Source organism: Hyperoodon ampullatus, assembly GCF_949752795.1.
Source record: "Hyperoodon ampullatus genome assembly, chromosome: 16".
NCBI classification, from domain to species: Eukaryota; Metazoa; Chordata; class Mammalia; order Artiodactyla; family Ziphiidae; genus Hyperoodon; species Hyperoodon ampullatus.
In genome coordinates this window covers 62404678-62429417 of record NC_136929.1, presented here as the reverse complement: position 1 = coordinate 62429417, position 24740 = coordinate 62404678, and the positions used below count along the sequence as shown (strand labels likewise).

Below are 24740 nucleotides of genomic sequence, written 5' to 3'. Positions count from 1 at the left end.
CTCTAGGTGCATGGGCTTCAGTAGCTGTGGCACGAGGGCTCAGTAGTTGTGGCACACGGGCTTAGTTGCTCCGTGGCATGTGGGATCTTCCTGGACCAGGGATTGAACCTGTGTCCCCAGCACTGGCAGGAGGATTCTTAACTACTGCACCACCAGGGAAGTCCCTTGAGTCATTTTTTACCTGTTCTATTTTGTTAAACTGTTCTCCATTGCTTAATGGGAATCCCTGGTTACCCAACCTGTCTGATGAAACTTTAGTAAATAATCAATAATATTCACAGTAGTATCTAAACAGCAGTGATGTCTTAGGGATGGTGATGCGTGCTGTTTGGCTGTTGGTCCTCCCAGAGTTAGCCTTAAGTGTAGGCAAATTTACACTAAAAATGAGACATTTCATCAAGAAAACTACAGAATATCCCAAATTAACTTCCCAAACGAATTTAACAAGATGCTAGCATAAAATGCTGACGGAAAAAGCAGGGAAAGATGGGAAACACTGACCACAGTTGAGAGCCATCTGTGGAGGCCCTCACACATGGGCAGGGAAGATAGAAGTTGCATCTTGTCATCTTTGTCTCCATGTTTAAAACCTGGCTGAAACAGTCCAGTTAAACCTAGCTTCAGTGATCAAGCAAGGCCGAGAAATGGTATGACCCCTGTGCTCAAAACCAGAAAGGCACAGCCCAGAACTCTCCCTCTCTCCCCCAGCACCACCCACAAAACCATCTAGCTCTGAGTTATTTCATTCTGTCTTATCCACTGGGTGTTTGTGAGGGCTTTATGGAGGTAATATTTTTAGGTGAGGACTGAAAGATTATGGCAGCACACTTAAACGTACAAACACACAAAATGAATACAACAAATGCTGATTTTACCTTCACAGGATTATAAAAGAAAGGTCTATCCCCATTTTAGCCCTTTCTCTTCCTCTCTTTTTCTCATCTGGTAATTGGGTAGTACAGAGGGAAGTAGACCCTAATTTCAGTTCCTCTTTGCAATCTGTGCAAACGTGGACAAATAACTTCTGAGCCTGTCACCTTATCTGTGAAACAGGAGATGATAACTTCCCACTTCAGAGCTGTGATGCCGCAATGAAGTAATATTTGTGAAAAGGAAATACACATGCTCTAGGTACAGTCGTGGGTGCTTATAATCCTCCGCCTCACTGAACACTCCAAACAGCACTTTTCTCCTCTGCCTTCCTCAATGCACTGTGAGCGTCTAAAGACGAGAGCTATCTGCTACAGGGCAGGGATTTCGCTGTCCGACTCCTCCCAAGCTGCCAAGTCCAGGACAAGAGCGCTGTTTATGTTTGAAAACCTAGGGATTCAGTCCCGAGAGGTCCTAACTGAACTAGGCAGTCTCAAGCCCCGCCCCTCTTCGCCCATTGGCCCATTCAATTCACGCCGGGCACCAATGGGCGGAGGCGGCGGTCGCGCAGTCTAAGGCCGAGCCCAGGGCGTATTGGGGCAGTGTGCGGCCGCGCCGGCTTGAGGGAGACTGCGGTGGTAGAGTCGGAGACGTGTCCCCCTGCCCGGAGCTGCGATGAGCACCCCAGCCGTGCCCCAGGACCTGCAGCTGCCCCCGAGTCAGAGGGCCCAGTCCGCGTTCAGAGGTGAGGGCCGCGGTGCCGGTAACGGCCGGAGCGGCCGCGGGGGGATGGCTCGGGCCGGGCCATCAGGGCCTTGGGTTCGCAGACCAGTTTCCGCCCAGTTCAGTTCTGCGAGAAGTCTGGACAGGGTTTGTGAAATGGACAATCGGAGTGGTGCCCGCTCCGTGGTGTTAGTGTGCGCGTTGAACGCGTCGCGTGCGGTTGCGACCCACTGGCGGCGGCGACGGGCTTCGGTGAGAGGATCCGTTTGGCCGGGGGGTGGGGTGGGGTGGGGTCGGGGGAGTGTGCGCGGCTCCGGCAGGGACCCGCGTTGGGGACCCGGGCCCGCGGAGGCAGGGCCGCGTCAGTGCTGGGAGCTGACTGCGCCTGCGCAGGGCGCTCCCGCCTCCTGAGTCGGGAGTTAGTTTCTGGAGGGACGGGAGTGTTCAACTGATGCTTCAGATTTAACTCATGTCGCCTTCGGCTTTATAGAAATCTAGGGTTAGCTGCGTCTTAAGAAATAATAGATATTTCTTGTCCTACACGTGGGAAAACAGGAAAGAAATTCTCACCCAATTCTGGTAAATTAGAACTTGGAGTCTGGTGTCTCATCTCTACCATTTAGCTTCTTAAAACTTGGCTTTCAGGAGCTGTATGTTGAAAATGATGTTCTCCAGACTTTTCACTTTCAGACAGTAGAGAATGTGATTCTTGTAGAATGGTTATGGGGACCAGTTATAGTAACAGTCATTTCAAAATGTGATTATTTCTCAAAGGCAGTACTGAACTGGGAAATTTTCTGTTATACATAAGATGTAATCTCAAGTAGAACATTTTTCGAAGTTAAATCTTCATTTAGTCAGTATTTTATTTGATGTTGTTATTGCAGCTGATGTTGACCTGTAGCTCTTTTGTTATTTAGAGCAAAGAAGACAAAAACTCAAGGAGCATCTGTTAAAAAGAAAAACTTTTTTTGCATACAAACAGGGAAATCAGATATTATCCAGGTGAGGTCAAATTTTTTTCACTTCACATCTGTCAAATTATATCAGAGCTGTCCAGTAAAGATGTAATGTGAGCCACACATGTAATTTAAAACTTGCTAGTAACCCCATTTTTAAAGTTTTGTTTTTTAAAGATGAAATGAATTTTAATAACATTTTATTTAATCCAGTATTTTAATTTATATTTCTTTATATTAGGTACCCTACTTATTGATATATTTTGTCTTGATGAATGCTTCATACCCTTCCCCAGGGTGGAAAATACTCAGATTCTGCTATGTTTAGGAGATAGAGCTGGCAGGACTTGGTGATGGATTAGATATGGGATGTAAAAGAAAAAATAAGAGTTGAAGATGATCCTTAATGTTCCAGGGTAGAGGAGGCTAAAGAGATATGACAACTAAATTCAATACCTGACCCTTATACTGTATTTAATAGTGGAAGGTGAAATGCTATAAAGGACATTATTAGGTCAGTTTTCAACTATGAACAATAGATTAAAATGGTTAATCAGGGCTTCCCTGGTGGCGCAGTGGTTGAGAGTCTGCCTGCCAATGCAGGGGACACGGGTTCGAGCCCTGGTCTGGGAAGATCCCACATGCCGCGGAGCGGCTAGGCCCATGAGCCACAACTACTGAGCCTGCGCGACTGGAGCCTGTGCTCCACAACAAGAGAGGCCGCGATAGTGAGAGGCCCACGCACCGCGATGAAGAGTGGCCCCTGCTTGCCGCAACTAGAGAAAGCCCTTGCACAGAAACGAAAACCCAACACAGCCAAAAATAAATATAAAAATAAATAAAATTTAAAAAAATGGTTAATCAAGGTAAATTCATGAATTTGATGACTGTTCTGTGGTTATGTAAGAGAAAATTCCTATTTTTAGGAAATAAACATTTAAGTATTTAAGGGTAAAGAGGCATCATGTATGTAACTTAACTTGAAAGGTTCAGATAAAAAGTTGTGTATACTCCACACATAGACATGTTCAGAAAGAGTGCAAATGATAATGCAAATGGGATAAAATGTTAACAATAGGCAAATCTGGATAAAGAGTTTGAATTATTTATAATTTTGCAACTTTATATAAGTTTGGCATTGTTTCCAAATAAAAATTTTTTTAATTGTTTTACTCTACATTAATTAGTTGCTTTTCTTTAGAATAAACATTTTCTTTCACAAATCCCAATTTTTTGTTTAAGACAAAAGATGATCCTAGACTTTTGATTTGAATAACTGAGTGGATAGCGATACCATATATTGAGATGGGAAGCCTGAGGGAGGAGTGGGAGAAACGGGAGTTCTGTTCTGACCATGTTAAGTCTGAGGCAGCAATAAGACATCTAAGTGGAGATGCCAAATAGCGATGTGTCTGAAGGTCAGGGGTGAGAACGGGACTACAGATAAAAACTTGGGAGTTGTCAGTGTGTAGATGGTATTTCTTTAAAACCTTGGGGTGGAATGAGATTACTAGAGAGAAAGCAAAGAGAACATTAATTCACATAAGACAGTGACTCTCAACTACTTATTTAAATAAGGAATCCAACTGGGTCGTGGCGTTTAGAGTACTCTTATACACAATGGGAAGAAAAGAACATTCTAAACTCAACTATACAGAAATCAAATTTTGCTGACTCTAAAATGTACATTTTGTTCACATTTTTACGTCTCTGAACTTGAAATCTGCCTTAGAATCCAAGGCATATCCAGCTGACCCTTTTTTTCCCTTCGTTCTTGGAATACAAAATCACTTGCTAAGAGATTCTCACAGCTTGTACTAACCTATACTGTAGCCTGGACTAGCCTATATCTGTAAAAAAGGAGTTTAAGTTTAATTCTTGAAGAAGCTTTTGCTTTGTACATATATATATATTCTAAATGCAATGCTATTTAGAAACTAAAATCCACATTGATTAATAAATTAAGTTGTGAGTGTGTGTGGAAATTTTTGAATTTCTTTTGGGAGAGCTATTTAAAAATTTTTTTTCAATGTAACTCTGGTACTAAGTACTTAAAACTAACCAAAGAAAATGTTGCTTAATAAAGATTTTTGAAGACTTGTTTGAATGACTAGAGAATGGTTTAGAATGAGATTACGGGGGGGTGGGGTGGGGGGCGGTATTAAGGCTTGTAAGAAGATACCTTTAAATTCCTCAGCCGTCTTGTTTACACTATTAAATCACCCTATAATAAAGAAGAGTTTTGCTTAGGACAAATAAATCTCAGCTCAGTTCTTGCATCAGTTTAAAACTGCAAAGTCAGATAATTGTTATATCCTCCCATACCTCCCCCAGAAAAGGAAACTTCCTTGGTATGGACTTTTTTTTTTTTTTTTAAGTGGTAGAGACCAGAGAGTGAGGACATCTGAAGGCCAGATCCAAGAAGAGACAAAAGTTCTGGAACTTAAGGCAAAAATGGTAAGATACGGAATAGCCCTCCTAAATGTTCCCTTTCCCCTCATTCCTAAAGAAGGTTTTTTCCTAAACTCTTTCTGAAAGGTTTGTCTTTAACTCTTTTAGGCTGATAAAGAGAATGTCGGTAGACCTACTGGGATCAAGAATAATATAACAATGGAAAAAAACTGTATTCCTTTAAAACCTTCTAATGAATTAACCAATTCAACTACAGCAGTTGATACACCTAATTTTGAGGATAATAATCAAACTCTGCCATTGTTACCAATTATAGATGACCCCCAAAGTCAACATATGACATTAAGCCAAGCATTTCACCTTAAAAACAACAGTAAAAAGAAACAAATGACTACAGAAAAACCAAAGCAAGAGGCTAACATGCCCAAGAAACCTGTGCTTGGATCTTATCGTGGCCAAATTGTTCAGTCTAAGATTAATTCCTTTAGAAAACCTCTACAAGTCAAAGATGAGAGTTCTGCAACAACGAAGAAACTTTCAGCTACTGTCTCGAAAGCCACAAAGTCTCAGCCTGTACACAACAGCAGTGTAACAGTGAAAAGTGATAGAGCCTCACATATGACGACTGCCACTAAATCTGTGAGCACTACATCTCAGAGCAGTCAACTTGTGCGACCTTCTATTAGAAGTCACCACAGTAATAACCAGGACACCACGAAACAAGGCATCAGTAGGACGTCTGCCAATGTTACAGTTCGGAAAGGGCCTCGAGAGAAAGAATTATTACAGTTAAATACAGTTTCGTCTGTTATCAAAACGAGTTCTTCTCAGGACATAAAAAGAAATAAGACACTATCAAGAAGCATGACATCTGAAATGGTAGCCAGGCCTGCTTCGTCTTCTAATACTAAACTGATAGAAAAGTCAAAAAGCATTGACCAGCGCAGATACACCATGGTGAAAGCAGCTATTGATAGTAGATGGACTCAGCCCAGAGAAACTGCGGAGGAGAGAAAGTAAGTAGATGTAATTTTGTTAGCTTAATTTTTAGTAGGGTACCATTTGTGAATTTGGCTTATCATTTCCTTGAATGTATTAGAGCTTTTTGTACATGGATTCTCTTCAGTCTTATGCAGATCAATTTAAGCAAATTTATATTGTGGAACAGTATGTCCTAAGTTATTGTGCTTGAGTGTGTTTAATTAGGTTGTTTTATGTAATCTAAGTTAAAATGCTTAATAAAATTGAGAAATATTTTATTACCTCTCCATTTAAAAATGCATTCTTGGGGTCTTTGTGAGCATATCATTAACATTGATAGGTTCTGTCTTTCTTTTTCTTCAAGCTGGTGAACTATGTATGTGCCACTAGTGTGGAATTACTTAAAGACCTGAAATATTAACTTTCACTCTGTTTGACAGAATTCTGTTATCAGTATCACAGTAATGTTTATATGCTGCTTCTAACTGTAGGGCTCGTCTGAGTGAGTGGAAAGCTGGCAAAGGAAGAGTAATGAAAAGGCCTCCGAGCTCAGTGGTTACCCAGCCTGAGCCCGAAGCACAAAATGAAAAACCAGTCGGGTCCTTCTGGACTACCATGGCAGAAGAAGACGAACAACGATTGTTTACTGAAAAAGTAAACAAGACATTTTCTGAATGCCTAAACCTGATTAATGAGGTAGAGTCTTTGTCTTATATTTGTGTAGTAGTTTATAGTTTGCAAATTAACCTTCATCAACATTATCTCATTAAATTATACTGTCAATCTTTTTTGACCAGTTAATGTGTCAGCAGTGTTATGGAGACTTACTGTTAATTGTGAGATTGTTTCTCTTTAGCCTTAAATGGACTCCATTCTCACTGAGTTCATATAAATATATCGAATGGATACTTAGATTTTTTTTCAGTTGAGTTGTAAATATTGTATTCCTCTAAGATGTTACCATGGAGTGGGCTGGGGGTGGATATTCACTCTGTTACTTTTGTTTTTACATTCATTCAATATATTTACAATTTTTTTTTCAACTCATTCCCATACTTTATCAAAGACTAGCAACACAAATTATTATCACAGATTAAATTTAACTAAAATAGTTGCAAACAAAATCCCACTAATCTAAACCAATATCATCATGGCCTTGAACTGTAGAATTTTACGATTTGGACCAGAATTCCTATGTGTATGGTCATCAACTTCAGAGCGTTTTTTTTAATTTCCTGACTTCTTAATTTAAAAATATATATATACATGTATATTTTAGTATTTATAAAAAATCATCTTAATATATTGTTTAACTGTCGCTTATAGTTGTGAATTTCTTTTTATACATCTTTATTGGAGTATAATTGCTTCACAGTGTTGTGTTAGTTTCTGCCATACGACAAAGTGAATCAGCTATATGCACACACATATCCCCATATCCCCTCTTTCTTGAGCCTCCCTCCCACCCTCCCTATCCCACCCCTCTAGGTGGTCACAAGGCATCGAGCTGATCTCCCCATCACTCACTAGTATCTAAGATCCATAGCAAGACTGAACATATAGAGCGTGATTTCAAACCTTTCTCTAGTCTTCATGAGCATCTTTCAACTTTTTGTGGTTCTGACAACCAGTGAAAATTATAGTCAGGGAAACTGATTCTCTTCTTATTTCTGATCTGGGGTTTTTTATTGATACTATGGAATTTTTCTGCCCTACTACTTAACTATATATAGCTCTTAATTACATAAACCATTACAGATTCATTTTAATCTTACTATCAAAACTTTTTGACAAAGATAATTGAAAAAACTTGCAAGCTATTCTCATAAGCATCTGGTAGATGCAAAAATTCTAAATAAAGTATAACAAATAGAATCTCATAATATATAAGAGGATAAACATCAAGATCAAGTAGAGTTTTAGTCATTTTTTTACTAATATTTTTCTTAACTAGTATTTCTTTTTTCTTCTCTCTCTGACTTTTGACTGCTTTGCTTCTTGCTAGCCATTCAGAACAAGTCTGGAGTAAGGAGTATAATGGTGAATATTTTATGAATAATTTTCTACCAACCTTTTCTCTCTTTATCACTGACCTTGATTACAGTAAGTTTACTTAATTGTTCATAGTTTGTAGGCTAAATGACATCACTCACTTTATTTCTTGCGATTTTAGGGATGTCCAAAAGAAGAAGTATTGGTTACACTAAACGACCTGATTAAAGATATTCCAGATGCCAAAAAACTTGTTAAATATTGGATATGCCTTGCACGTGTTGAACCACTTACGAGTCCTATTGAAAATATTATCGCAATCTATGAGAAGGCCATTCTGGCAGGAGCTCAGGTGAGATTAAAACTTACTGGTCTTTATTATTACAGTGTAAATAATTCAGAATTATTTTGGAACACATCACCACATAACCTGATAAAATTGTGGTTATATATGTGGCAGTGATGAATGTTTAAAGGCCACAAGGATTGCATATAATAAAGGCTGTTTCTCAACCTTCTAAAACTTGCTCACGTACTAGGGATAATCAGACCTTAGAAAATGGATATAAGCTGAAATGTGTATTTCATGAAACGTGCTGTGAGAAATATTTTAGCACAGCATGTCGTTTTGCACATTCTCTAGTTGAGAAATCTACTGGGAAACTGAATTTTCAATATTAAAATGTATTTATTGACTAGAAAGCAAATGGAATTAAATTAACTTTTAAAACGTTAGTAAGTTCTGATGCCTTTGTGAGAGAATTCTCTTTCACTTCAGGAGTATATCTTTATGGACTCACATTTATATGCCATATGTTTGGTCCAGAAAATGGCAATAAACTAATATCTCTGACATTATTACCACCATAGTGGTTTGATATTATACCTGTCACCTCTTCCTTGTGTGCTGCTACCAAAAAAACCCTGGGTATAGAAAAAAATGATATCTTGAGGATTTTTTGATTTGATTGGTTTTGTTGTCTTTATGGGCAGATATTCCTAAAATGTATTTCTTTCTGACCAAGTTTCTCAGAAACGCATTCTTGGAAATTGTTTACAAAGAGAGTTTTTTTAAAACTTTTTTAGCCTTTTCTTAAGAAAGGTCTATATCCTTTAGTATCAGCAAAACCAGCAAATGCTATTTGATGTTTCACCTGAATCAAAAATCAAATATTCAGCAGCTATTCTCTCTATGGCTATTATGTGTAAAACACTTTGCTGAAGGGTAATTGTATTTCACCGAATCTCACCTGGAAGAGAATGTTAGGTCCCTACTACATTGAACCAGAAGGGACGTTACTTACAGCAGCTTGTGACAGTATAGCTAGGATGCAAAACTAGAGCCAGGTGTTCACAGAGAAAGCAGTAGTGTAAAGAGAAAGATGTGAGACCAGAGCAGAAATTGGAAAGCAGGGATCAAAATTAGCCAAGAAATTTAAAAGCCAGATGGGTGAGTAGTTCAGGACTAAGTTCTAGAATTAAGAATATGAGCCTGAGCTTCTCTTTTGTATAATATTTTGAATTTATTGCATTAGCAGGCATCGTGGTTTAAAGGAACATAGTAAGTACTTATAACATCTGACATATAATTGATGCTTTACTAAACTGTTGAATTTTTGAATAAATGAAATGTTAGGCTGATCAACCTTGAACTCTTCAGAAATGCATTTAATAGCATGTGAAACAAAAATATAACCATGGACTTGGATGTAGGGGAAAAGGAATAAACTAATATAAATTTAGAGAAACTTAATATAATCAGCTCTTTGATAGATATTAATAGTCTTAATTTGCTATTTGTTCATTCCTTTTGTTCCTATCAGGTAAGCAGTAATATTTACCATAGGCTTAAGAAAAATTATGGGGAAATTTTTTAAACTGATGAAATTCTATCCCTTAAGTTCATTTTTTTTTTTTTTTTTTTTTTTTTTTTGCGGTACGCGGGCCTCTCACTGCTGTGGCCTCTCCCGTTGCGGAGCACAGGCTCCGGATGCGCAGGCTCAGCGGCCATGGCTCACGGGCCCAGCCGCTTCACGGCATGTGGGATCTTCCCAGAGTGGGGCACGAACCCGTGTCCCCTGCATCTGCAGGCGGACTCTCAACCACTGCGCCACCAAGGAAGCCCACCTTAAGTTCATTTTTATTTGGAAAAGACAGTCATTTTTTTCAATTTGAGTGGCAAAATAAGTGTTCTGAGAAAAATGGTCCAAGAATCATTGCTTTGTTATAAAATGTGAAATTTAATCACTGGTTTTAATATTTTCAACTTGGACAACCTTAGTTAATGTCTGAGAATATAAAACTTATATGGGTCTGGTTTCTTCATTAAAAAAATATTAAGCCTATTGAAGAGATGCGACATGCAATTGTTGACATTCTTACAATGAAGAGTCAAGAAAAAGTTAAATTTGGTAAGTTCGTTTCTTTTGTTTTCTTCAAGTGAATTATGATTTAATTAAATTTCTTTGCTGAATTATTTTTCTTTTATCTTTTTAAACTTTTTAAATATTTAAGTTGTTTCTTTCCTCATACTTCTGTTGACATACCTCTGAAATTCATTGAAATTCATTGGCTTTACATAGTATGAATATGAATAATTTTTAATTAGGAGGTCTGGTTTGAAACCCAAATTTGTTATCATGTGTCTGTGAAAGTTACCTTACCTTTCTAGGCCTTAATTTCCTGTCTTAAAAATGAGGCAGTTTGACTAGATGAGATCTATAAGACTTTTTGGTTCAACAGAGAATATTTCTATTTATGTTTGCTGTTATTATGCCCCAGTGGAACATACAGATGTATATGCTCTGATCTTACTGGCTATATTTAAAGGAGCTTAAGAGGGAATGGTCAAGGAGACAGGAGGAAAAACCAGGAAAGACTAGGATACCACAAACCAAAGGGGCAGAAAGGTTTAAGAATAGCCCAACCCATTGAAATGGGTGAAGGGCGCCAAAAGATACAAATTACCAGTTATAAAATAAATAAGTCCTGGGGATACAGAGTACAGCGTGGTGACTGTAGATAATAACCCTGTATTGCATATTTGAAAGTTGCTGAGAAAGTAGATCTTAAAAGTCCTCATCACAAGAAAAAAAAATGTGTAACTATGTATGGGGAGAGATGTTTTCATTTCACAATATGTTCTGGTCATCATTTCATGATACATACAAATATCAAATCATGTTGTACACTTGAAACTAATATAATGTATGTCATTTATACCTCAATTAAAAAAAATGTTTTTAAAGTATAACCCAAGCCTGTGTCTTTGTGCTAAAGACAGCAAAGTAGAAATAAGAATTTTATAGAACCTTCTTCCTCATAATTCTCACTGGCTCTAGAGATATTTAGAAAGAGAAAACCAGTATTTAAACCTGTTTCAGTTATTCTACCTTTATTTTCCTTAATAGAATCATACTAGTTAGTGGCATCTTTCCAGCTGCTAGAATATTTATCTTTAGATGGAAAAAGAAATGCTATCCATAAACTCTTGGCTTTTGAAATATGTAATTATAAATTCTAGGTATAAAATACATTTTACAAATTAAAATTATTTGTAAACAGCAAGAAAACATCTTTGGGAAGTATAAGACAAATAATAAGAGAGAGAAGCACCTCTTGGGTATCTCTCAGATTCCTTAATCCCAGAAATCCAAACTTGACTACATCACTTTTCCCTAAACCTTTTCCTTAGTTTGGTTCCCTATCTCAGTGACCGACACTGTCGAGTTCTCCAAGCCAGAAATCTTGGGATTATATTTCACTCCTTCTCTCTCTTCCCACTTTCCCACCCCTGTTTCCTAGCCAATAAAATTCAGTTTAACTTCCTAGGCATCTCTTAAAATCCGTCCACTTCTCTCCATCTTTACTCTCATTACTATAGTCACGATCACGGACAGCTCTTACGTGGACTACAACAATGGTTTCCTTACTTAGTTTCCTGCTTCTCTACTCTGGCTCCAGTCTGTTCTCAAGACTGCAACCAAAATGCCCCATCACGTATCTGCTTAGATTCCTGATCCCAGCCTCTCTTGTCACTCCCTCTCCTCCACATCCCTGATTTCTTTCTTTACTTTTTTTTTATTTCCTAGAAGGGGCTGTACTATCCCTCTTGCCTCTGGGTCTCTCCAAGCCAGTCTTCTACTTTTAACCTAATTCGTATTTATCCTTTAGACCACAGTTCACCTGTCACTTCCTTGAGGTAGCCTTCCTTGATGTCCACCTTTCCTCTCAACACAACTAGATGATATGCCCTGTTTTGTGCTCGCTGGTTTTCTCTGTGCAGTCTTTTATGCACTTGATTGCTTGTTTGTTTGTCTTGTCTTTCAAACTCTAAACTCTGTTGTCAAGGACTGGGTCTGATCTTCCTCGCCACTGCAGCCCCAGTACTACTGCAAAAATATTTGTTGAATTAATGAATCGATATTCACTCTCTCCTCACTTCACCTTATCCTCACTAAACCACATTCACTTTATCATGTAACTAAAATCATCACTTAGTAAAATCTGTATCAATTTTAAAAAAGGAAGAAAACCTAATAATTTCCTAATAATCAAATCTAAAGGTCTTTTCAGCTCAGTGGATTTACCAGGATGTCTCACAAGTATTTCACATCTAACATGTTTTATTTAGAACGCCTTGTCTTCCCTCGCTGCTTCCTCATACCACCATCTCTTCCTCCCAAAAAAGAAAAAAAAAAAGAAAAAATCCTCCTTTGCCATTAAAGACTCTGAAGCAAGAAATTTTAGAAGGAATGCACACATCCACACTCATTCAGACCTTCATATGCATTAATTCGTTAAGTCCTGACTCAGGAATAACACTAAACTTGGGCCCTTCCTTCTCACTGTCCACCGCTACCACCTTGCTCAGGCTGTGATAACAGCTTTGTCTTCTTACCAGCACAGATCATTGCCTTTTTTTTTTTTTTTTTTGGTTGCACTGCACAGCATGTGGGATCTTAGTTCCCCGATTAGGGATCAAACCCGTGCCCCTGCAGTGGAAGCGCGGAGTCTTAACTGCTGGACCACCAGGGAAGTCCCACAAATCATTCCCTGCCGTTCTAAACCATTCTGTATAGTGACCAAATCTAATTGTATCTGTCTCTCCAGTGAATTTTTTTAACTAAAACTTCCTACCTGTCTGAACTCATCACCTCCTTCCAACATTTCCACCTTGCTCCTTACCCTATGTTCTAAGCACACTGGCCCTTTAATGTTGTCTTAATGGATCATTTTCTTTTAAGCTTCATATCGAAATTGTCTTCCTTTGTCTTGTACTCATTTTTCAAGACCTTGCCTAAATGTCATTTGTGAAGCCTTCCCTTGCCATCTCCCTGTTCCTCAAGCAAAGTCAGTTATTTCTTTTTATGGGTTCCCATAACCTCTTGTTTTTACCTCAATTAAAGCATTTCCCTCATTTTATAATTATTTTAAAGCATGTCTCTTCCGCAGAATGTGAATTTTTTAAAGATGGGGATGATTTCCTTCTTATATTTGTATCTATAATCCCTGACACATAGGAGATAGTAAATATTTGTTAAATAATTGTTAGCAGTATTTGCTTAGAAAAACTAGTGGTTGGGAGATGGCAGTTTGGTTCCTTTACTTTGAAAATCTGGCCAACTGTAAATAACTTTGTCTTCTGATTTTGTTCTTTAAATTTGACCAAAAGCTTAATCTATAAATCTGTTTCTATAGGAGAAAATATTGAGGAGCCTTGTGCAACCAAGGAACAAATCCAAGAAGCCACCATTGACGATATAAGTGTTAATCTGGGGTCAGAAAAACCGGAAATAGAAAATAAGCATCCTAGAAATGTGGTATTTCAAGGTTGTGAAAAAGAGCAAGATGACAAAACAAAAGATCCAACCAGTGATGTTAAAACCCCCAAATCAGAAACTAGGGCGGGTTGCTTAATTAAATATAATGTGTCTACCACTCCATACTTGCAAAGGTAAACTTTTAAAATGTAATGTGCTCTGGTTTGTTTTTATGCTTAGGATAATGCATGTGGTATTTTAAAATGTTTAAGATAGCTTCCGATTAGAACTATTTGTTAATAGAAAGCTTTGAAACAAACAAAATGTGATTGGAACATTTCGCCTTTTAAATACTGTATTTGCTTTGCTTTTCCCTAAATATTGCCATTTTCAAAAAGAAAAACTTTTACATCATTTTACTTTTATCTCTGTGTATTATTAATAACAGTGGGTTTTGGAATTGAGCGATTAGCCAATTCTATAGATATTCAAGTATCTACTGTGTACAAGTTGTAACAACGAGAAATGAATAAGTTCCTTACTTATTGCAGGACCTCTTTCTGTAGGACAAGCAGTGACATGGTTGTAAAATACAAGTTATAGTATGATAAATAGCATAAAAGTGTGAAGTGAAAATGTTAACATGTTTTTTAACTCTGGGAATAATTTTGTGGTTTTTTTAGTGTGAAAAAGAAGATGCAGTTTGACGAAACAAATTCTGCATTTAAAGAGCTAAAGTTTCTCACACCAGTTAGACGATCTCGACGTCTTCAAGAGAAGACTTCGAAATTGCCAGATATGTTAAAAGACCATTTTCCTTGTGTGTCTTCACTGGAGCAGTTAACAGAGTTGGGAAGTGAAACTGATGCTTTTGTGTGCCGCCCCAATGCAGCCCTGTGCCGCTTGTACTTGGAGACTGACACGACAGAAGAGAAGTGAAGCTCTGATAGGAGTGGGGTTGTATTATTCCGAGGGTGTTTGGTTGGTTGGTTTGTTGTGGCTTTGCATGTCCCTTAGGTCAAGAGTCGCCAAGTACCTAAGTATTCACGGCAGTCAGCGCTCCTACTAATGTCCACTCTATAGCAGGTGTTGCCTTCTGTGCATAGGAAAGCTAATCCTACCTTGTCGATCTCAGTAGACTGACTTTTCCTCTAAGACAGGTAAATTTTGTGAAGACAAGAGTTAGCTTGCTTTGTCACCCAATTCTAGTAGCCCAGACTGCTGTGGTCTCCTGTGTCCCTGAGACTCTGCCCCTGGTTCTTCATTGTCACTCTCCAGCAATGCCAGTGTGTCTGCATCTGTGGTCTCTTGGCCTCTTTTTTATTATAGCCGAGGTCCCCGAGAGGGATAGTTAACTAAATACTCCATTTCTAAAAGAAGATAATTTGTTGGAAGAAAGAAAATGTGCCAAACCTAGTGGGCATTCAGAACCTTAAATCTGAGTTCCTTTCTTTAGTTCCTTTTCTAACTTGACTATCCAAAATGTTAAAAATGTTAACTTCCATCACTTCTTTTGATATAGTTTATAGACTAATAGAAGGCAGTTAAAGAAGGAATATATAATATTTCATAAATGTCATCCTAGTTTAGGTAGTATTTCTAAAATAACTAATACTTAAAATTGATTTCTTCCTTGTAATATAAAAACTTCATCATGTCTCCTAAAACATGATAGTCATACACAGTAAGTAGGTCTCTGTTCCCCATACATAAATACTACCAGTAAAATTGTTTTGTAAGTTTCTGAACTAATACTTAAATGGCATACATCCTTCACCAACTCTACAGTTTCAAGTTAAGATTTAGTCATCGTAAAAGGTTAGATAGTTTTAAAACTTTGAAATATGAATGTGGTTGAAAATCACATACTTATTCTTATTTATGTTCATTAATTCCAGTTGTATAATAGTGCCAGTCTTTGTTCTATTTATTGTCTTATGTTGTAGAGAGTAGGGTTTTTATTCCTTTTAAGCTGCGTACCTAATATGTATACAATAAATGAAAACATCTATATAACGATATTGCAATGACATTTCTTTCAACAAATATAAAATGCAGTTTAACCACGGTGAATAAATTTGAATCTTGCCTTTGAAATACATTATAGTGGGATTGGACTTTACGTTTTTCAACACTTAAAGTAAGTGTGTGCTTAATGGTGTATTTCCTTTTGAAAAATTATCAATCTACTTATCTAAAACTTAAAAAACTAATTCTTTAGTTTTTTTTCATCCTTTGTATGAATGGCGCAAAATATGCCATTTTGAAATAAACTTCAAGCTGGCGTATACTCTCAGCTTTGTTATATCCATACCATATGTTTCATTAGGCCATATAACATAGCTTGAAATATCTCAGTGAAAGAGAGCTTGAGATAAACTGTTCTGTTTGGACAGGTTTCATAGAGTGGGGTTTTTTTTTTCCTCTTCAACAGAGGGAAAATCTATCTAAATCGTCATAGACTAGTTGTAACTCCTTTCCAGATGCTTGAGAACAGTTAGCACATGTCTGACCTAGGTTTGTTCCAAGCTAAATATCTCCAAGAATGTGATGGATGGTGCATGAGCCTTGAAGTCCAACAGACCTACATTCGAAAGTTCTGCTCCTACCTTCTCTTAAAAGTTACATGACTGTGGAGAAGCTACTTAGTTGAATCTCCTGTTTCTGAAAGGTGAAATGGAGATAATCTGTTTTGGTCATTTTGTATCATTTTTATCTGCCTGTCCCCCCTGTTGAATGGCCAGAATGGGCACCTGACTGAAGCTGGACTGTCAGAATCCTTTCCACAGGTGTTTGGAATCAGGACTGAGAGTCAGTCTTTCCTATGTAGTTGGACCTGGAAAATGTAAATAGGCACTGGGTGACCGTTTGAAGGTTGGGGAGCAAAGGTCACCAGAGAGAACAGTGAAGTAACTACCCAGAGAAAAGCAGGGGCTCCTGCCTGGGGTTTTCTTTTCTTTTTTTTTTTTTTTAATTTTAAAATGTTGGTTTTATTTTAAGACTCTCTTAACTGCTCCAGCAACCCCAGGCAGCCTCTACATCCCTCACACAGGACTCGTCCCAGCCACCCCCCCCTAACCATCCGAAGTTGTGGCCTCAGTGAGTTTTGAATTCGGCAGAAACTGAAATTATTTAGGGTCCCACAGGCAGGCAGCATTTTCACCAGAATGTGGTTTTCCGGTCCCCACCAGTATGTGCATTTTAGACAAGCAGTGAAACAAGGTCAAGCTGGAGCTTTTGGCGCCCAGACAAGGTGGGGGAGCCAAGGCAGGAGAGGCGTTCATTCGGAGCAGCCGCGCAGGGAGAGTCTCCAGAGCAGCGCAAGGCACTCCAGGCCAGGCTCTTCCAGGTTCTGACTCCACCCAGGACTTGAATTTTAAAGATGGTTTAAATATTCGTTTTCTCCTTTTTAAAAAAACAGTGTTACTGAGCTAATTCACATACCGTAAAATTCACCCTTTTAAAGTGTACAATCCAGTGGGTTTTCGTATATTCAGAGTTGTTTAACCATCACCACAATCTAACTTTAGAGTATTTTCATCACCCCCATATACTTCTGCAACACAGATTAAGATAACCAATAACAAAAAAGGCGGTTTGGGGATTAAATTGTTTTTGAATACAACCACCCTCGATGGCACAAATGAGAAAACTGACTGTTGGGCCCCAGAGAAAACAGAAGTGACTCCTGGAGATGCTCCCCCGCCATTTCTTTGTGCTCCTTTCTGTTTTCTTGCAGCCCCGTCCGCATGCGTACGCCACCTTGGGATTACTCTTTCCCATAAGCACAGGCTCTGTCCACCCATTTCAGTGCATAAGTGATCAGCCAACACGATTGGATGATGACATTTATTCTTCAGGACTACAAGTTATTGGTGGCTGGCTGTCTAGAGCCATGGGCACCGTGGTAACGGGTGTGAATGCAGCTGGAAGGTCCGCCGTGGGGTCATCAGCTCGCCCACGTGCACGTGCACAGCTCTTCCTGAACACGAAATCTCAGGAGAACTTAGTCCTTTGGTGCTCAAACCGAGGTCTGGCAAGCAGCAGCCTGGCACCATCTGTGAGCGTGCTGGAAACTTTGAAGTTGCCGATATACAGGCCAGGTAGGACCTTGTTCATCCCATTACCCACGGCGGCCGCGCGGTCTAGCACCCAGGGCGCGGCTGCAGGCGCGCTGAGGACCTGTTGGAGCGGGCGGGCGGGCAGGCAGCGCCGCGCGCCCGCGGCGTAAACAACAAGGACCGGCGGCGCCCGGGCCTCTCTGTACGCTCCACTCCTGTCCCCCGCGCCCCCCGGACTCCGCGGCCGCCGGGCAGAGGCGCAGGCGCTCCTGCGAGACGGGGCTCGCGGCGCCCGCCCCCTTCCGGAGTGAGCCCGGCGCCTGACACGCCGGCCCCCTGGACTTGTGGACGCGGTTTTCTAGGGTCCCGGCCGGGGCGCAGGGGTTATGTCTCCTGGGGGCCGGGGCGCAGGGACATGGCTCCTGGGAGCGAGGGCCTCAAGGATTATGGCTCCTCGGAGGCCTGCCTGGGGTTTTCGATAGGCTGTCAGTTGTGTATCCAAATATATTCTTGAGGTTAAATTCAAATACAGATAAAGCAAAATTCCCCTACTCCAACCCCACTACCCTCGATAAATGTAATACTAGTATGGTAACCTTCCAAATTCTTTTCTGTATATTTACCACACATACACAGATATAAATACATATAAACACGTGTATGTGTGGATTTTGTTTTTGCTTTGTTGGATATAAATACCATACTTTATGTATGGTTCTGCAAGTCATTTTTAAGTCATAGGAACTCTTCATTGACATGGATTAATACATTAATTAAGACTACATGGGAGGTTAGTAAATGGTAAAGTTTACATTTCAAAATAGAGAAAAGAAGCTGTGAGTCAGTTACCTACCCATTTTGAGAGCAAGAAACTTCAATCTCTATACCACTTGCAAAAATTAATTCCGGGGCTTCCCTGGTGGCGCAGTGGTTGAGAGTCCGCCTGCCGATGCAGGGGACACGGGTTCGTGCCCCGGTCTGGGAGGATCCCGCATGCCGCGGAGCGGTTGGGCCCGTGAGCCATGGCCGTTGAGCCTGCGCGTCCGGAGCCTGTGCTCCGCAATGGGAGAGGCCACAACAGTGAGAGGCCCACGTACAGCAAAAAAAAAAAAAAAAAAAAATTAATTCCGGTAAAATAGATGGTTAAATTTAAGTAAGTATATTAGAAGGAAATGTGAAATACATTTTCTCCTTAGGACAGGGAGGGCTTCTTTTATAAAGGAATCTTTTAACACCGAAGGGTTGGCAGAGCTCATAGAATTTAGCAGCAGGACGAGTCCCACCTCAGTGGGAATAAGTGTGAGACATTCAGAAGCCAGACCCGTTACCACACCTGAGATCTTCAAAATTCCGAGAAAATGTACTCTGAAGCTAGAATGCTATGCCCAAGCTATAATTCAAGTTTGAGGGCATTTTCAAACATGCAAAGATTCAGTTTACCGCTCATGATCTTGTCTGAAAGCATCCCTAGGGGTTTTATTCCAGTGAAATAAAAAGTAAATCTAAGATTTAAAGAATCATTAAGCACACCAAATAAAAAAAAAACAGAGAAATCCACATAATTGTAGATTACAAAACATTATATAAAATGAAAATACTCCAATCAACAGGAGAGGTGTCAAGGAGAAAAAAAAATAGAACTGAAGCTAATTACCTTGCTAACAAACTCATCATGTTTGGCTGCAGGATACAGAAATTCATGTTTACTCTCACCATCTAGTAGGCATTTAATTGTTAAAAATATAAAATGTAAGGGTAAGACCCAGCAATTCCATCCCTAAGTATCAAGGAGAAATGAAAACATGCCCAGGCAAAGATTGTACACAAAGATGTTCGTAATAGTCTTATATGAGCCCAAAACTGGAAACAACACAAAAGCCCATCAACTGGTGAATGAAAAAACATCGTATGCTATATCCACTCAATGGAAATTAAGCAAAAGAAAACAGACGTTAAGAAAATGGAACAAACTACTGATAAACATAGCAACATAGATGAACCTCAAAAACATACTAAGTAGGGCTTCCCTGGTGGTGCAGTGGTTAAGAATCCACCTGCTAAAGCAGGGGACAAGGGTTCAAGCCCTGGCCCGGGAAGATCCCACATGCTGCGGAGCAACTAAGCCCGTGCGCCACAACTACTGAGCCTGCATGCCACAACTACTGAAGCCCACGTGCCTAGAGCCCGTGCTCTACAACAAGAGAAGCCACCGCAATAAGAAGCCCGCGCACTGCAGCAAAGAGTGGCCCCCGCTCGCCGCAACTAGAGAAAGCCCGCGCACAGCAACTAAGACCCAAAGCAGCCAAAAATAAAATAAATAAATTTATTTAAAAAAAAAAAAGATGAAGAGACTCTGTCTCTTATTTATAAAATTAAGACAATCTTTTTTTCTGTATCAATAGGGCCTGGAGTTTGAAACTGTTATCTCATTAGGAACTCAGGAAAATTAACTTTGAGATTCAAAGGTCATTGGGCATCATATCTGTTTAATATTTTGAAAATATCTGTTGTATCTACATGGCTTATCAGGACGGAAACTAGACTCTAATCAGCTCTTACTTGCTCATTGTACACCATACTCTGCAAAGCTAGAGGTGCTGTCTGCAAATGCCTACTATGCTGTTATCCCCTAAAGCCCATTACTTTTCCTAGACTTACGGTGGTGATCATTTTGAAATGTATAGAAATATCAAATTAGTATGTTGTGCACCAGGAATTAACATAGTGTTGTAGGTCAATTGTACTTCAACGAACAAACCAACCAACCAACCAACCTATAGAGAAAGATCAGGTTTGCTGTTACCAGAGGGGCGGGGCGGGAGGGGGAATTGGATGGAGGTGGTCAAAAAGTACAAACTTCCAGTTATAAGATAAATAAGTACTAGGGATGTAACATACAACATGATAAATAGAATGTATAAACAGTGTTGTATGTTTGTATGAAAGCTCATCACGTGGAAAAAGAACATTTTTTCTTTTATTTTGCATCTGTATGAGATGATGGATGTTCAGTAAACTTATTGTGGTCATTACTTCATAAGGTATGTAAGTCAAAACATGATGCTGTACACCTTAAACTTACACAGTGCTGTATGTCAATTATATCTCAATAAAACTGGAAAAAAAAAAAAAGACCATTACTTTTCCACCTTCTTTTGAGGTTCAGAGCATCCAACTAGATTGGTGGTTCTCAGTCAGAGGCTATTCTGTGCCAGTTCTCCCCACTCCACTCCCACCTCCCATCCTGGGACATTTTCAATATCTGGAGACAGTTTGTTACAACCGAGGGCAGGGGGTACTACTGGCATCTGGCGGGCAGAGGCCAGAGATAACCACTAAACAACCTACAAGGCACAAGGCAAGCAGCCACACCCTCATCCCCATAACAAAGAATTATCCAGCCCAAACTGTCAACAGGGCTGAGGGGAGAAACCCTGAACTAGATTACCGGCTCCTGTCTCCCTGTTAATGCTATCTGACGACCTCACCTCTCATTCCAACGAACTGTGCCCCCCACTTCAGCAACTGATTCCTAGGCGGCAACATGGACTTTGGCTTGCAAAGAACTGCGGTCACCTCTGAAATCTTGAGACTACGGTCCTGTTTTCTTCACAACTCCTCTCACACCAGCTGTCTCCCTTGTTCCCTCCATGGTGGTTCTTGGACTTCATTCAGACCTCTAGCTCATCATCGAGACCGTCTAGGCCAGCACTAGAAATAGAAATATATTGCAAGTTACATATGTAACAAAATATTCTAGTTAAAAGAAACAGGTACAATTCAAGTTCATAATGTTTTATTCAAAAACATGAATTCAGAATTCCCTGGAGATCCAGTGGTTAGGACTCTGCACTTTCACTGCTGAGGGTGCGGGTTTGATCCCTGGTTGGGGAACTAAGACCCTGCAAGCTGAACAGCGTGGCCAAAAAAATAAAAAATCAAGTCAGCGGTAATCAATACACAAAGGATTAATGGGATATTTTACTCTTTTTTTTGGTGTTTTACATTTTTCAAATAGATAAATGAATGCAATTAAATTTTGAGCATTAATCTTTCATCTAGTAATCTTGCCAAATTCATTCATTAACTCTAAAGTTTGTAGATTATTTTTCACAGATATAATCTTATTTGTGAACAATGACAATATTATTTCTTTCATTCTAATATTTATGCCTTTTATTTCTTTCTCTTGTCTTATTGACCTGTTAAAATCTCCAGTAGAATGCCGAGTAAAGTGGGCTGGCAAGGATCCTTGCCTGTTCCCAGCAAGTGGGGAGGCTCTTCGGCCAGCCATCACCACCTGATTTTATTGAAATTCTGTGTGTATTTTACATTTACAGCACATTTCTGTTTGCACCAGCAGCCAGTTTTCATGTGCTCAGTAGCCACACGTGTCTAGTACCTACATAATGGATGGTGCCCTTCTAGACTTCACTTCCTTCACAGGGATATTCGGTCTAGACACCGAGGTGTGTCACGTCAATCATCCTTATATCAGCACCCTTAACTCCCTTGTCCTAGTGTATTTCTGTTATCTACATAATCCCAATTTTGGATTAATCCAAATTTCTTACTCCTAGAGATGACTACACAATTATGCATTAGAATCACCTCTGAGCTGCTTGATCACCTTTGCCCACATAAGCTTCTTCTGGTATTCTGAAAACAACAATCAAAACTTCACTACTCAGAATTTTACTGTATAGAACTAATAAATAATACAAAAATCTCGATTTAAAAAAAAACCTTTCCCTTCAAGATTTCCATATGCTATAGATGACTTAATTTTCTACTTCATAGAGAAAATTGAGGCTTTCAAGATTCCTTCTTCTTTAATATTATCTACATCCATCCACATCTTTATTTCCTCTTCTGGTCTCAGAAGCAAATCTGTCTGTTCCTCATCTAGTCCAAGGCTAATTCTCTTCCTGGGCTCTAAAAGCCGTCCTTGCATCTCAGCTAGACCTTCCTGGAGAACTCCCTGGCGGTCCAGTGGTTAGGACTCTGCGCTTTCACTGCAGAGGGCCCAGGTTCAAATCCTGGTCCGGGAAACTAAGATCCTGCAAGCCACAGCCAAAAAAATAAAATAAAATAAAAAATAAAAACACATTATTTGGATCAACTAGACCTTCCCGGCCCCGCTCCTGCTAGCACTTTCAGCCTCTCTTTCCTTCCATTGGCTTATTATCCCTCAACATATAGCTACAATTTCCCCATTAGTAAAATACCCTCATAAATAATCTTGTGCTTCCCTCCACCCATGGTTATCACCCTTTCTCCTTCTCTTCAAGGCTAAGTATCTTGAAAATATCCTGAACTCCTTGATTCTTCTGACCATCTCACCTCAGCTACTGCAATCTGGTTTCTCCCACATCACATCACTGATATACTTTCTTCAAGGTTACCCATGACCTTCTGTTGCTAAATCTGATAGGCTCTCTTCAGACCTTGTAATTGGATCAGTTTTCAGACTGTTTACCACTGCAGTGTCTCTGATATTATTGCAGTGTAGTGGTTAAGGGTCAGACTCTGGAGCCAAACTGCTTGGGTTCTAATTCTACTTCTACCACTTATTAGCTGTGGGACCTGAGGCAAAGAACTTAACCTCTCTGTGCCTCAGGGATAATAATTGTACCTACCTTTAGGGTTGTTTTGAAGATTAAATGAGTTAATAGCTAACACTTTAGTCCTATTCTATGCACTTTACATGCTAAGGTCACTTAAAAGAGTGCTTAGCACCTCGTAACTTGTGTGTGTTATCTATAATAATGGATAGGTGTGGCAATCTTTGGGGGACCATTAATCTCCCCTCCACACTTGCCCAAGTTCACACAACTGGTAAGCTGAGTGCTGTGCCCATGAAACTTATCTACATGGGCTGTTCGCTTAAACTGGAGACAGAACTTACGTTCCGCGAAGGATACTTTCCCTCAATATTATTGGCATTGTTCTGGAGCGACGTGGAACAGCACTTTGAAAACGCGCCCTTCGTAGGCCCGGCTACCCCTAGAACAGCGCCTCCCGCTCGACCCGGGAAGCTTCCTTCGCCGGCAACCCGAGAGACGACCCGCCGGCCCGCCCCCCGGAAACGCGCCCGGCTCAGGAACTCCGGGAAGCCGGTGAGCCGGTGAGCCGGTGAGCCGTCCGGCCGGGCAGGCACCCTCCACGGGAACGAGGGCGGGGGCGGGTGGGCGCTGGGCACTGGGCCGGCGGCCGCCCACGCGGGGTGGGGGCGAGCGGGACCAGCGCTCCGGCGCTCGCGGACCCGGGCCTGGGGGTCGCGGGGGTAGCGCGGGCAGGGATGCGAGGCGGAGCGGCTTCTCCGGGAGTGAGGATCGGGTCTCCCCTGAGGTGCGCTCACCGCGCTCACCTTCTAAGCTGCATCCTACATTTACATTTGCACATCACTTTATTAGCCTTTGATCGGTATAGGCCTGCGAAGCGACGCTTTTGTCACATTCAGAGCGTATACAGGTCTTTTAATGAGCTTAGGTGTGTAATGAGTAACAGGGGAAAACGTGGACGGAAAGGACCAAATGTGATTTTCAGCTGAGAAAAGTCAGTGGTTGTTCTTGCTTATCAGTTACTGTCCGCTCACAGAATAAATACCCGAAGTAAAAAAGAATAAAAATACGGGAAAACTAGGTCTTCTTGTCAAATCGTGTAATGCCAGGGGTCAGTTAGAATAGCGTCAAAGAACTTTTTTCTTTCACGTCATATCCAGAAAGACCTTACTGTCCTTGAAAAGAATTGTTTCTGAAAACGATGCATCTGATTTGGTTACATGGAGAAATTCTAGAGATTCCTGGTGAGTCTAGGTAAACAGGAATACAAATGGTCGCTAGAACTGTAGGTTTTGGTTTGTGATTTTTGCTTTACCCGCCATGCTCTCTGGACCTCATAAATCTTTGTGGTGTGATTTTTATGAACATAAAACACTACAAGTAAGTTTTGTGAAAATCAAGTAAACTCATTCCAGT

General features: G+C 40.2%; 1 protein-coding gene across 2 annotated transcripts; it reads left to right on the top strand.

Annotated features, from left to right (window-relative positions):
• Positions 1-1545: 1545 nt before the first annotated feature.
• CKAP2 (cytoskeleton associated protein 2) lies at positions 1546-14638 on the top strand (the record flags this gene model as incomplete). 2 transcript variants are annotated; one of them, XM_079722128.1, is made up of 9 exons in its annotated part: positions 1546-1615; positions 2514-2598; positions 4937-5009; positions 5112-5980; positions 6437-6641; positions 8119-8289; positions 10279-10348; positions 13638-13893; positions 14383-14638. In XM_079722128.1, the coding sequence occupies 9 exons, from the start codon at positions 1546-1548 to the stop codon at positions 14636-14638; spliced, it is 2055 nt and encodes a 684-aa protein (XP_079578254.1). The 2 variants fall into 2 exon arrangements, with proteins under 2 accessions (XP_079578254.1, XP_079578253.1); XM_079722127.1 differs by having other exon boundaries at positions 4931-5009.
• Positions 14639-24740: the final 10102 nt, after the last annotated feature.